Genomic DNA, 14,776 nt, shown 5'->3' with positions numbered 1-14,776 from the left:
AACTCCTGGCCTCAGGTGATCCACCTGCCTCGGGCTCCCAAAGTGCTGGGATTACAGGCGTGAGCCACCATGCCCGGCCTTAAACACAAAAGTTTTAACATTTATTGAAAAATTACTGAGGAACTTTATACTCATTTAATTCAACCTTAATAATTAAGGCAACTCCATGAGGGCCGGGCATGGTGGTTTACGCCTGTAATCCCAACACTTTGGAAGGCTGAGGTGGGCGGATCACGAGGTCAGGAGTTCGAGACCAGCCTGGCCGACATGGTGAAACCCTGTCTCTATTAAAATACAAACAATTAGCTGGGCGTGGTGGCGTGCACCTGTAGTGCCAGCTACTTGGGAGGCTGAGGCAGGGGAATCGCTTGAACCTGGGAGGTGGAGGTTGCAGTGAGCCGAGATGGCACCACTGCACTCCAGCCTGGCGACAGAGCGAGACTCTGTCTCAAAAAAAAAAAAAAAAAAAAAAAAAAAAAAAGACAACTCCATGAGATGAGTATTATTCTCCCACTTAGCAATGCAAATATCCAGATACAGAGAACACAACTAACTTACCAAGCTTCCTATGGTTAATTACTGGCAAATCTGATACTTAACCACCTAAATGTAACTCCAGATGCTGGCTCTTCATTTTTCTGTTGCTTCCAACATTAGCACCTTGCCTTCTGAACCTCTCCCTTTACTCTTCCACAAGGTATTTAGAGATCCAGTAATTCAAAAGTGATCGTCGGTCCTTTTATAGTGTACACTTTAATTTTTAGGTTTTTTTTTTGTTGTTGTTGTTTAGATAGGGCCTGGCTCTGTCACTCAGGCTGGAGTGCAGTGGCACAATCACAGCTCACTGCAACCTCGACCTTCTGGGTTCACGCGACCCTCCCACCTCAGCCTCTCAAGTGATTGAGACCACAGACATGCGCCATCATGCCCGGCTAATTTTCTCATTTCTGTAGAGACAGGGTCTCCATATGTTACCCAGACTGTCTCAAACTACTGGGCTCAAGCGATCCTCCCACCTTGGACTCCTAAAGTTTTGGGACTAGGGGCATGAGCCACGGCGGCTGGCCTGTGTATATTTTTAAACAGCAATTTTAAAACTTCTTTTGAACTTTATAAATCTTGGCATTAGTTGTTTCTTTTGAGACAGACTCACTCTGTCACCCGGGCTGGAGAGCACTGGCGCAATCTTGGCTCACTGCAACCTCCACATTCCGGGTTCAAGAGATTCTCGTGCCTCAGCCTCCGGAGTAGCTGGGATTACAAGTGTGCACCACCACACCCAACTAATTTTTGTATTTTTTACTTTTTTTTTTTGAGAGGCAGTTTCGCTCCGTTGCTTAGGCTGGAGTGCAATGGTGTGATCTCGGCTTACTGCAACCTCCGCCTCCCAGGTTGAAGCGATTCTCTTGCCTCAGCCTCCCAAGTACCTGGGATTACAGGCATGCATCACCATGCTTAGCTAATTTTTTTTTTAGTAGAGATGGGGTTTCTCTATGTTGGTCAGGCTGGTCTCGAACTCCCGACCTCAGGTGATCCGCCCACCTCAGCCTCCCAATTTTTAGTTTCTAAAATTACTTTTCGTCTCTAAAATTGTAATCAAACTTACTAATATAAAAACCCAATTGAGATTCACCAAGGAACTAGTAACAAAATGTTTAATTTGCAATAAAATTATCACTTCTGTTCACACACTGGTCCTTTTCTCTCCCACTTCTTGCAAGGCCTTCAGAACTCCTCCCCAAAACTAAGGAGGTGCTAAAGGATGTGAGAAAAATGACAATCCAGAACATTTCTGAGTGGGCTTAGGTGTTCACTGAGTAAAAACAGAATTTTGCCGGGGGGAGTATAGGCAAAATGATGTTTCTTAGATGTTAGCTTATTTTTTAAAATTGCTTTTTGTAACCTGATCCAATAGCTATTCCATCATGCTTTTTTTTTTTTTCTTTTGACAGTAGAGATGGGGGTTGGGGTTGGGGGGAGGGTCTTGCTATGCTGCCCAAGCTGGTCTTGAACTGCTGGCCTTAAGCGATCCTCCTTGCCTTGGCCTCTCAAACTGCTCGGATTACAGTGTAAGCCACTGAACCCAGCCCCATCATGCCTTTAAGTGTTCAATGCACAGAACAGATGAAGGCCGATAGTCCATTTCAATCAGATTTTAAAAAATGTAATACAAAAGATGGGAGAATTTATTATTACTTATTATGCAATAATTTACTTTAAAATACTTTAAATATAAATTGTGCAATTCATGTGTGCTGTGTAATTTAACTTCAATCTTCTTCTGAGAGTAAGTTAGATAGTATTTGAAGCACCTCAATCAGGTGGCTAGGCAGATGCTTTAAACACTTATCTAAATATACGCCAGTGTTCATCAGCATAAAGGATATTAATTTTTCACTGGTGAATGCAGACTGAAAAGTAGGTGGTTGTCTAGACTTTTAGAGGCAAAATGCATGAAATGAAGTGTAAGAATCTGGCAGATCCTGAAAAATAATGACTTTTTATAGTACCTGGGTCTAGAGATCTCTTTGCCCCTGTACCTTCCCGCTCCAGCACTCCACACACGTTTATGACTGTGACCTGGTCCAACCAGGCAATCAGGTTTCTTAATTCTGCTTTCAGAATATCACTGCTTCTGCTTCACTGTGAACTTTTTAGTCAAGGTGTTTGTGGTGTTACTTATGAGCAGAGAAGGAACTTCCCCAAGCTTTCCAGAAGCCCTGCTTGCTAATAAACTTGTCATGTAAGATAACTGTTTTAGATTTGCTTTTACTGTAACACACCACAAGGTGGTGTGGTTATATATGAGGACACATACAGCCTTACTAGAGGTACCGCCAAACAGACCCGTGACTGGTGACTGACTAAATTGGCCTAGATAGTTTGCAATGGTGTAGAAAGGAAACTAAAAGCCCATTCACTCTATTTTCATACTGAGGGCCATATTTGATTCCTGAGCGCTCCCCTTAATGTAGTGTGAATACTGAAGACCTCCTTAAGGTCTTCAAGTAAATACAGATTTTCAAGTGCTGGCCAAAAGCAAGCCAGCCATTGTAAAGATCAGGGTCATTCTCTGGCAGCACTGCTCTAAACACAATATAATTAAGAATTCTGTACCACTTCTAATAAAAACTTGATGACTTAGAAGGCTTTCAGTTTGCTAATGATCACCAAAGTTTAAAACATACATGAAAAGAAAACAGCCAAAATAGACCTACAGCTCTAAATTTTAAATAAAGCTATCCTATATGCTTAATCAACAAGAGGCTGGGAAAATGTCACTGAGTTAAATGAAGGACAATCTGAAGACTCAAGAATCAATCTGAGTGAAGTTATAACATATGAGAAACCTAAAAGTAAAACTATGTCAAACATTTTATTTGGTGTTTCATGCTATGTTGATTTAAACAAATGAAACAACTTTGTTGAACAGATTTCTTTTTTAATATAATGACTGTGTACATGGACAACTGAAAATAGGCAAAACCCTCAAATTAATGTTTTAACAAATTAAAAGCTGTTACTAAAGACCATATGCCTGGATTAAAACAAATAGTCCAATAGATGAAGTCTGTCATTCAACCTAGCAGTTTAACCAATTTCTCTTTTCAGAAAAGTTGCACATTACAGTGGTATAAATTTATCTTTTTTAACACTTCACATAAAACATGTGCACCTTCTCCTTCTACAGTTAATCATTAGTAGTCTCTAAAATGGTAAAACAAAATTGAATTTATATTAGCAAATGAAAGTGCAAGTTTGTACAGCTAGGCTCAGCAGCAAAAGTGAAGAAGAAGAATGAAAGATGAAAAGCTGACAGATGCCACGCAGAGCAAGGACTTGCATGAAGGTCCGTGTCCTGTGTGCCAAACGCAGTCAACATTCCATCATTTTCTCATTGCTCTTAGATGAGCAAAACCAAATTCTTTTCTATTGAAAGAAATATTAAATCTTTATTTTCCCCAACATAATTTGTGATCAGGTAAGGCAAAGATAAGTCCACCATCACTGGGGATAGCAGCAACATATAGACTTCAGAAATAGCCCTGAATCATCAGTAACATTCTCTCGTGGTAACATCAGAAGGAATGCAGCTAACAAATTAAATTTGTAATGTTGTCGCATTGTTCTAATTTATTTGATTAGTTTATCTGGAAAACTTTATAAATACATTATGTAAGAGAGCAGTAAATTATTTTCTTGCTTTGAAAAAATAAAGTTTTTTCATATTTTAAAACATTTTAGTCTGCTTTTGCAAAAGGAGTTGCAAGAAAACGTGACAGCTAGGTTTGCAGAATGTCCATGTACAAGTTGTATTTATAAGAACCTGGTAATCTGCCTATAATTTGCTTCCACAAATAGAGCTCTTTGAAATAATATTTAAACAGGTTTAAACTCTTCCCCTATTCATTCTACTTGTAGAGCAAAGAGGTACTTATTTTCAAGTATTATAAAAGGTAAAATTTTTTTTTGCCAATTTTACATTTTAAGCTTTCAAGACCAAAAAAATCATGGCTAGTCAGCCCATTTCTTTTATAATCAAATTCTCTTGTCTTTTAAAGAATGCAGAAAATATTAATTGCTAAGAAGGAGCACACTGGAAAAGCCATTTTAAAGTATTGAAGAATGAGACGTATTTCTTTTTTCCTATTGATGAAAATGATTAGAAAAGCTATCCAGTCTGCTGTCTTTAGCTAGTTTTAATAAATCTTTTCAAAATGATGGTCAAGAACTCTTTAGAAAACTGGCGGAGGGGATGCTCCTTTATAGCATGAAAGGAATTCCATTAATTGTAGAAATTCTCATTAAATTTCAGCTTTGGTTCTTCAGAAGAAATACTCATATAACTTCTATATGAAGAGACAGAAAAAGAACAGATTAATATGGCATTTATCTAAAATCTTATTTCAAGAATACTATAGCAATACCTTAAATTTCTAAAATTTACTATACTGTTATATACACTTATATAAGAATAGGCAATTTTGTTAGGATTCACAGTCTTAAGTGAATTCTGTTACTCATAGGAAACACATGTTCTTTCTTTACATTAGCTTAGGTCATAGCCTTCATTTTTCCAAGTGGCATACGCAGATCGTACTTTTCTCGGTTAGGGATTTCAACATTCATTTCTCTTGTATCCTCAGTACCCGATGCTTAGGGTTCTAAACATATGTTGGAGGTTAAATAAATGTTGATAAATCATCTAGAAGTTCTTTCCCTCCCTGTAAATCTGTAACATGAGTAGGAAGCTGTACTGGGCATGTTTCCATCAACATACCATTAGTCGGATTGTTCCCAAAGGCTTAAGAATCAGAAAGTCAGACTGGGGAGGGCCCTTACAACCTCCTTTCAAATCCTAGAAAAGTGGAGTTCACTAAAGTGAGGTTCCACTTCCAAGGACAGTACACTAGAGGAGAAAAGAAGAGTAGCTTCATTTGGATGGGTGGTTCACATAGGTTACCTCACTGCATTACAAGTTGATTTATTACAGATTCACTGATTGAATCTAGAAGGCAAAACAATTTGCCCACAAATAATTCTATATTGTCTCCCTTTAGTTATCCTGAATTTGGCCAATTCTTTTCATAGAAATATAACGAGATGCTGGTCAATACATGAAAGTCATCTTCAGGGAAGAGAAGTCAACAAAATTGAAACAGGTTTGAAGAGATAGGGAGCAGAGATTATCCTGCTAATTCCTGAGACTGATGGGATTGTGCTGCTGAGCTGCTATGACCATTGAGTTAGTGATATTTGATATTACTCCTTCTTTCTTTGGGTCCTGATTGTTCTTTTTGCACAAGGACTTCAGGTCAAGTGTGGGTCAAAGAGACATTGTATAAGAAAGTCACAGGCAGTTTCAACAGCAACAAATCATTTAACAAGGAAAGATCCTTAGACTCAGTGTGATCCTATTCAGAGTACTGGTTTCATCACCTAAATTGTAACTACCCATCATGTCACATTTTAAAACGACAACAATGTATTACTCAGGTTGCCAAACCCAAATAAGAGAAAAATGGTGGTAGTCTTCAAATATATGAAGACCTGAGAAAGATGGAAAAACTCAAATCTTTCTCTAGTGGGCAGCACTAGGTCGGAATGGTCCATAAGTATAGGGAGGCAGCCTTGTCTTTCTACAAAGCATATTCTGACCATGCATGCTGTTGGGTAATGGGTGCTGCTCTGTGCAGAGAGGCTGATGGACACCCACTGGGTGCTGCAGACGGGATTTCTGCACTGACTGAGAGAACAGGAGAGGCCTTAGAAGTTGTCCAATCCAACTCAAAATTCAATTTCTATGAGCCAGGCACAATCTTTTCCACTGTGGCTTACTTGGTCCTTTGAAGAACAAAGTGTTACCACAATCATACCGTAGAAGGCCGCAGTTTGTGTCCTCCTGCGTGTCAGATATTTCTGATGACGACAGAAGGGAGTTGGAGGCAAGCTTACCTGCAGTCTGTTGTGTCTGAACACCATCCACCTGAGGCAGGGGTCCAAGTGGCCCTTCATCATCAAAGGCCAAAATTGGATTCAAAGGGATTTCTGGGCTCTCACTATTGGTGACATCTACTTTGGATGGTTTAGATCCAATGGGTAAGTTTATAATTTCTTCAAAATTTTCATTCTGAACAGATACTCCATTTTCATTTGGTTGTTTTTCCAAATCGGGAGTGCTAAGGAATTTGAAAAATAAAAATAGAAGTAAGTTAGTCTTAACACTGGAAAACACATTATTAGGAAAACCAAAATGTTTTATAATGAATAATTATATAAATCTACAATTAAAAAAATCAGACTGATGAGTCACACCATTACTAACAAAAATAATACATTGTGGTGTATTTGTACCTTAAATTCTTATTTTAAAAAATCTAGGTCAGGCACAGTGGCTCATGCCTATAATCCTAGCGCTTCGGGAGGCTGCGATGGGAGGACTGCTCAAGGCCAGGAATTCAAGACTAGCCTGGTAAACATAACAAGAGCCCTGTCTCTACAAAAGATAAAAAAATTAGCTGTGTATGGTGGCACACACCAGCAGTCCCAGCTATTCTGGTGGTTGAGGTGGGAAGATCGCTCGGGCTCAGGAGTTTGCGGCTTCAGTGAGCTATGATGGCACCACTGCATTCCAGCCTGGGCTATGGAGTAAGACCCTGACTCTAAACAACAACAAAAACATTTTAAATCTGTTATTTTGTTATGAAAATTATCAAATAGAACAATTTATCAATTACAACAGATCATTAATAAAAACAAATCAGCAGCAGCAGCAGTTCTACACATTTAATGATTTCTGCTGCAGGCATTTTTACATTTGTCTGATAAAGAGTATCACTTATGAAGACCTTTGCCTCAAAGATGAGGGGATTATAATTTGGAGAGGGGGAGTAAACGATTTGCACAAAGTCACAACTACTGAGAGACAGTTGAGGCTAAATGCACAATCTCTTGATCTCTGGTCCTGTGTTTTTCTCATTAAGCCATTTTGCATACTTCCTAGATATTCCAGCCTCCTAAAGCACTTGCATAATTTCATATATAAATTTTTGAAGACCAATCTTCTTATCTTTGCCCCTTAAATCTGCCTCTGACCTCATTTTGATCCTTATGAATTCATACTTAATATCTTGGATTTATTTTTGAGATATACTTAATTGGCCCCAAATACTTAATCTTCTACAGTTTGTCTTAGATTGTCACTCTCTCCAACCAAATTGGCAGCCCCTTATGCTATATGCTTATTATTATGCTTTACAACATAGCCAAATAATGCCTATGCATTAAATGAGTGCCAAACTAATTTTGCCATCATTTCATTTCATCGCAGCAGTACACATATATGTGCAAGCTTCATAACTTGTTCAATGCTCAACAAATCACCTGTAGTCTCAGTAATACCAACTGCTTGAACATTGTTAGCAGGTCAGTTTGTCTTCTCAAATTGTAAAACAATGCTAATGTAAATCCAACCTTTCCATTGCTTTTTAAGACTTTGCTTTTTTTGCCCTATTGAATAGTTTACTTTCTTTTTTCTTTTCTGAGAAGGGTCTAACTCTGTTGCCATGGCTGGAATGCAGTGGTGCAATCTCAGCTCACTGCCACTTCTGCCTCCTGGGTTAAAGTGGTTCTTGTGTCTCAGCCTTCCGAATAGCTGGGACTACAGGGGAGCGCCACCATGGCTAGCTAATTTTTGTATTTTTAGTAGAGACAGGGTTTCTTCGTGTTGGCCAGGATGGTCTCGAACTCCTGGCCTCAAGTGATCTGCCCCCATCGGCCTCCCAAAGTGCTGGGATTACAGCCATGAGCCACAGTGCCCAGTCAAAATAGTTTACTTTCTCTACTGAGTGAGAAGTATTGACTTTGTTGAAGACATTCTAAAGCATTTCTGATTTGAATATTTATGTATTTTTTAAATTATTAAACCTTCCTTTTTTATGGAAAAAATGAAGATGGCTGTCCTAAGTGTCTCACAAGGCATTGCAGAATACACTGAAAATATTATTTGTAAAATATTATACAGAAATATTATACAGTATGATGATGCTTTTCTGCTATTTTGCCAAGAGAAGGGGAGGCCACTAGGCATTGTAAGTCTCCACAAGAGTACAGTCACACACATGTGCACATGCTGCCCCCCCAGTCACATGTGCACACACACATCTAACACCTACTGTTCTAAGTGCCTGGGCTGCCACACCCATCTTCCTGTTCTTGCCTAACACCAACAGCCTTTCTGTAACTAGGGAAACAGTTTTGGTTCTTAATCCAGAGAGAATTTAAGTAGAAGTCCTGGCAAAGGATAAAGAACAGGACCTTATCTCCAGAGCTCCCTTTTCCTTGGCAACCTTAACCTATCACCTTCCAGGCCTGCATGTACTACTAACAAGTCATAATGGCAATGGCTAACCCCAGACTTGAGCCAGTATCAGATTTCATTTCCCCTCCACCTGCCCATTCTAACTGTTGGCAATCAGAGGGATAATTGTGCCATATGCATTGGATGACAAGTCATGAAATGTTCAGGGGACATCGGGACTGGTAGAAACTATAAACTGAAACTGAAGTACTGGGGTTAGGGATTATGGATCCGTGTGTCCATTCATGATAAGAGCACCAGTTTCTGAATTCCCTGCCTTCAGTTACCTTCTGAAGTTTGAAGACTGCTGTAAGACTTTTGACGACCGCACACTTTGCTCCAGTCCAGAATGTGTACAGGGAGGGGTTGGGACCTTGGCAAGAATCTGCCGTCCACACAGCTTATGGAAGCCAGAACCTTATTTTTTCTTGATATTTATTAATTATGTTAAAACAAGTAACTTTTAATTAGAAGGGATACATCTCTTCCTGCGTGAACAATAGGGGCTTGGGAATGTTACTTTTCCTTCAGGCCAAACTAAAAGCAATGATGAACTCAAGATTTGGAGGGAAAATGAACGGATCAAACACCAAAATTACCAAAAACTCCTTATTTAAAAAAAAGATGAACATTCTATGAAAAGACAGCTCCCATACGGCTATGAACAAACACGAAATGTCTTCTGGAGTATTAGGAGGGTAAGGCAGTAGCTGTATAGGCAGCAGAGCTTCTTAGCCTCTGGACTAGAGATTCTCAGCTGGGGGTGGAAGAACATCTCAAAATGACCTGAGAAACTGCAGATAACTTCCTCTGTTCCCATTCGGATATTCACCCCTGTCCTCCCCGACCTGTACTCACATGGATCTGTATCCTTTGTTTCCTATTCCAAAGCAAGTTTCCTATCCATGAACAAGTATTTTCCTCAATTCTTGTGGAGCATCCTTCCACAAGTACTCTCTCTTAAGATGCAAACATGGCTTTTCAGTAAGAATGATCTGCTCAAGGGCATATATATTATTCATATATGTCATAAAGATATATTTCAAGTATTTTATAAACTTCATATATCTTACACAGGAAAATGTATATATTCATTTATAAAATTTTATAAAATCCATATATGTTATGAATATATATTCATATATTTCTTTGAGACAGGGTCTCACTCTGTTGCCCAAGCTTGAGTGCAGTGGTGCAATCACGGCTTACTGCAGCTTCAATTCCCTGGGCTCAGGCGATCCTCCCATCTCAGCCTCCCGTGTATCTGGGACTGCAGATGCATGCCACTGCTCTCAGCTGATCTTTGTATTTTTTGTAGAGATGGGATCTTGCCATGTTGCCAGCTGGTCTTGAACCTCTGGGCTCAAGTGATCTGCTTGCCTAGACCTGCTAAAGTGCTGGGATTACAGGTGTGAGCCACCACACTTGGCATATTCACATATCTCTTTACACCTTTAAAAGCTGGCCAGAATTGTGATAACTCAAACCCTCTTCCATTCTAACTAATGTCAGTGGGGAACCTATCAGGGGAAAGGAGATGGGCAAGAAAAATGGCTTTGGGGCAAAGGGGCCAGGCATCTCACTCGGGAGTAAGGTGAGGAGTAGGATTCAGGATACTTCTGGTACAGAGCTGCTCTATAACAAAGGATCTCAGTCCTAGCTGCTAGAAAAAGTAATGTTAGGGGGTTGCCATCCTCCTGGGGTCCTTCTAGACAGTTTGTTGACATATCTCGAGGTGGGTAGGGGCAAATGTAATTTAGTTCACAGCAATCATTTATTTACTAATGTATTAGGTACTAAAGACATTAGAAGAAGTGATACTTCTCTCTCAATCTGAATTAAAAGACAGTCATTCTGAGCAGTGGAGTTTTCTAGCGAAAACAAATTCTACCACTATACTTGCATGATCTGTCATGATGGATTTTCACAGAGTATCACGCACACCATGTTCTGTGGCAGGGACCCTAAGCATTTCCATTAATCAGTGATTTAATTCACAGTGGGCAAGCTGGAGGGATCGATAACTCTACTTGGGGTGCAGAGTAGGGTATTTAATAAAGATGCTGACTGATCACAAGGATCATGGAATGCTTCACTAAAAATAATGCACTGAGATGAAAACCAAAGGTTTCATAAGCATTTTAAGGTTGATTTGAAACTAGGAGTGAAAGGAAATATTGATGGACGTGATTTGTCATTTAAAATTTTTAACAGGATTTCAGATGTAAAACTGTTTAAAAACATGAGTTTTCACTGCATCAAAGGCAATGTTTATTCATGAATGGGAAGCTGTTTTGGGGATGGATATTAAAGACAAGAATAGGCTGGGTGTGGTGGCTCACACCTGTAATCCCAGCACTTCAGGAGGCCAACGTTGGAGGACTGCTTAAGGCCAGAGGCTAGCCTGGGCAACATAGGGAGACCTCATCTCTATAAAAAATATATACTTTAAATTAGCTGGGTGTGTGGCTCACACCTATAGTTCCAGCTACTCAGGAGGCTGGGGTGGGAGGATCATTTGAGCCGGGAGGTAGAGGCTGCAGTGAGCCATGCTTGTACCACTGCACTCCAGGCTTGGTGACAGAGCAAGACCCTGTTTCATAAAACAAAAATAAAACAAAATAAAGACAGGAATAAGCAAGCCCTTCTCTAGATGGAAGAGTATAAGTGGCAGAAAGCCCCAGGGATCAGAGCTAGGGTTAGTTTTATAATAATCAGAAGACAAGCAGGATAAAATTTAAGTAGGCAGATGTGGAAATCAAGTCATAAAAATAGCCCCTTGAGAACAACAGGGAAAATCATGAAATGAGTGACAAGGCAGGCAGTCCGCAAGAGCACTGGATTTAGAAAACTGTCAGCTGAGCGATCCTTAAAAAATGGTGAATGATCAGTCACTAAGGAGGTTAAGACTGCAAACTATTCCTTGGTGATACTGACTCCTTGTGTTTTGATGGTAAAAAAAAAAAAAGCCAATAAAATGCTAGGCAGGAAAAGATGGAATACCAGGAACAAACCAAAAGCATTATTCTACATCACACTGCAGCTACACCTAGTGTACTGTGTGTTTTCTGGACACTGCATTCATTTTAGGAAGATGAAGATAATGAAATGTAACATTTGTATAGTACAACATAGTTTTCAGAACTCCTTCACAGACACCATTTCACTGAATCTCCCAATACTTTGTGTGGAAAGTATCTCCATGTCCAGATGAGAAAACTAAGGCTTAATTAAGTAGGTTAACCCCACAGTTGCTGAACTTCTCAAAGGTAAAACTAGGGATCCAGCCTGGAACTTTTGGTTCTGAAGCTCTTTTTCCTCAACCCCATATTCATGCTGAAGAATCTCTAAAGAAATATGAATAAAATATTCAAACAGCTGAAGAAGGAGTCTTTTAGAGATAAGGTAAATGTGTCAGTTATTGATTTACTGCCTCTCAGCTCCAAATTCAGCCATCATTCCTGTTCTGTGAAACTGGATCTGGGCCCGTTAAACAATTATCCTTTGCCATTGCTGGAGAGACACTGCAGGAGAGTTTTGCTTCCTGGTTGGCGTGTGCTTGCTCAGCAGGCTTCGTTAGCATACATGTGCCTTTCCCAGTGCCTGGCTCCTGCAGTGCACAGTGGCCAGCAGCCTCCCCCCAGCACCCCACTGGGGCAGATTCATGGTAGAGGGCTTCTGGGGAAACAGTGAACAGCTTTCCCAGGCACTCTAGAGGGTGGATCTCTGGCAAGTTCCGCTGGCAAGAAACCATAGCAACTTCTCTGGCATCTAATGAGTGACAGTTATATCCTCTCTAACAAGGTCTGGATTACAGACTTGGGGGGTAGGGGATCTTTCTTCTTGGGTGCAACACTAGGGTATGTGACTGCTCCTTGTATCTGCTATTCGTATATTCTTTTTTTTTTTTTTTTTTTTTAACAGGGTCCCACTCTGTTGCCCAGGGTGGAGTGCAGTGGCATGATCACGGCTCACCATAGCCTCAACCTCCCGAGCTGAAGCCATCCTCCCACCTCGGCCTCCTAAGTAGATGAGACTATAGGCATACACCACTGCGCCTGGCTAACTTTTTGTATTTTAGTAGAGATGGGGTTTTGCCATGTTGCTCGGGCTGGTCTCCAATTGGGCTCAAGTGATCCACCGCCTCAGCCTCTGGGATCACAGGTGTGAGCCACTACACTAGGCTCCTATATTCTTTAGAATTCTCTTTCTTTTTTCCCTATCATTCTCACGAGTTCTCTTTATTTCTTATAAGGCAAACCAAAATCATAGTTACTCCAACCTACTTACTCCAATCGTAATGATAGTTACTCTTTAAATTTTCTCTGGCTTAAATCTGTTTTTTTTCCTTCTGATTAGACCCTGACTGATATAGTAAACATAATAGGAGTATTCAGCTTATAAAATAAGAGTAGACAGGGAATAGAAGTAAAACCCATATCACTATGAAGGGTATGGAAACTATGAACAATGACATTCTCTAAAGCCTAGTTTATGATAACTATGGGTCCTAACCTTGAAACTGCAAAGAGTAGCTATAAGAGAAATAAAAGTACTTCTTTACATCCTTCTTTCCTTGTACTTGCTGCTCTAAGAGGTAACACAAGGCAAAAATACAGATTGTTTCAAGATCAATCTAGATGAATTCAAGGATGACAAATTTAAAAATCATTAAGGGAAGCAGAATTTCTTAGGCTACATATCACAAACTGTGTGTCATGTAATAGGAACCAAACTTAACATCACATTAAACATTTCCTGCAGGTCAGTGTCATTCAGAAATGTGCTGTTTCTCAAACTGGGGTCTTGTTCTTTACATGATTTTTAAAAATTTATGTTTTCACCCAGGTAACTTTAAAAAAATAATATACAGTCTGATCATCTGTCTGACTGATTATCACAAAGCTGACTCTTGCTACATAATTTCAGTGCTCCATTTTCAGGTGTATTTCAAAGCATACTGGTATCAGGTAGCACCAGCTTATTTGACAAGGGCTAATGACATGAACCAGCTGAAATGCTAAATAAATATGCCAGTGCCATATAAAAACCAAGTATCATCATGGCACTCTGTATTAAAAAGAGGTTAGTGGTTTTAAAGCAGTTCAAACAGAGAGAAGCAGTGAGTGAAATGAATTATGGTTATCCCTAATGCAAAAGGGATCAATCAGTACCATATGTATATTACCTACTTATTTCAGAAAAACATCATTCTTCACAACAATTTCACTGATCTTGATTTTACAGCTTTATTTTTCTGAGACAGGGTCTCACTCTGTCACTCAGGTTGGAGTGCAGTGTTCTGATCAAGGCTCGCTGCAGCTTTGACCTCCCGGGCTCTAGCGAACTTCCCCTCTCAGCCCCCCGCCAAGTAGCTGGGACTACAGTTGTGTGCCACCATGCCGGGCTAATTTTTGTATTTTTTTAGAGAAGGGGTTTCACCATGTTCCCCAGGCTGGTCTTAAACTCCTGAACTCAAGCGATCTGCCCACCTTGGCCTCCCAGAGTGCTGAGATTACAGGCGTGAGCCACCATGCCTGGCTGGTATTTAGTATTTGAGCGGCAAAAGCATTTAAGTGGCTATTGCAAATGTCCAGGGACTTGGTCAATGGGGGTGCCCTAGAAATGGAAATCAAGGGATAGAAGGGTAACATTGTGGGGGAAGGTTGAAAGTGGTTTTATTATTTACATAAACTTGTGATTTGCTGTTTTGGTTTTATAAATGAACAAGGGCTATAGAAATTTTAAACCTAAATTTATATTTGTAAAATAATACAAGTAACTCTGGGAATCTACTATATATATAAAATATATATATCTACCATGTATATAAAATATATATCTACTATATATATAAAATATGTATCTACTTATAGATAAAAAATATATATATCTACTATATATAAAAATAAATTT

The 14,776-nt window shown here is 39.7% G+C and overlaps 1 protein-coding gene across 1 annotated transcript in view; it reads right to left on the bottom strand.

The window, feature by feature from the left end:
- Window positions 1–3,357: 3,357 nt before the first annotated feature.
- LOC108523229 (ensconsin) overlaps window positions 3,358–14,776 on the bottom strand; it is a 28,420-nt gene continuing 17,001 nt past the window's right edge. The window contains exons 9-10 of the mRNA XM_017863746.1: window positions 6,457–6,680; window positions 3,358–4,850 (exon numbers count right to left, since the gene is read on the bottom strand). Of these exons, the coding sequence (XP_017719235.1) occupies window positions 4,840–4,850; window positions 6,457–6,680 (235 nt within the window). The 3' untranslated portion in view covers window positions 3,358–4,839. The remainder of the gene's footprint in view (window positions 4,851–6,456; window positions 6,681–14,776) is intronic.

Source organism: Rhinopithecus bieti, unplaced genomic scaffold, assembly GCF_001698545.2.
Source record: "Rhinopithecus bieti isolate Rb0 unplaced genomic scaffold, ASM169854v2 scaffold_73705, whole genome shotgun sequence".
Taxonomy (NCBI): domain Eukaryota; kingdom Metazoa; phylum Chordata; class Mammalia; order Primates; family Cercopithecidae; genus Rhinopithecus; species Rhinopithecus bieti.
The sequence above is the reverse complement of the archived record's forward strand: the minus strand, read 5'-3'. Positions and strand labels throughout refer to the sequence as shown.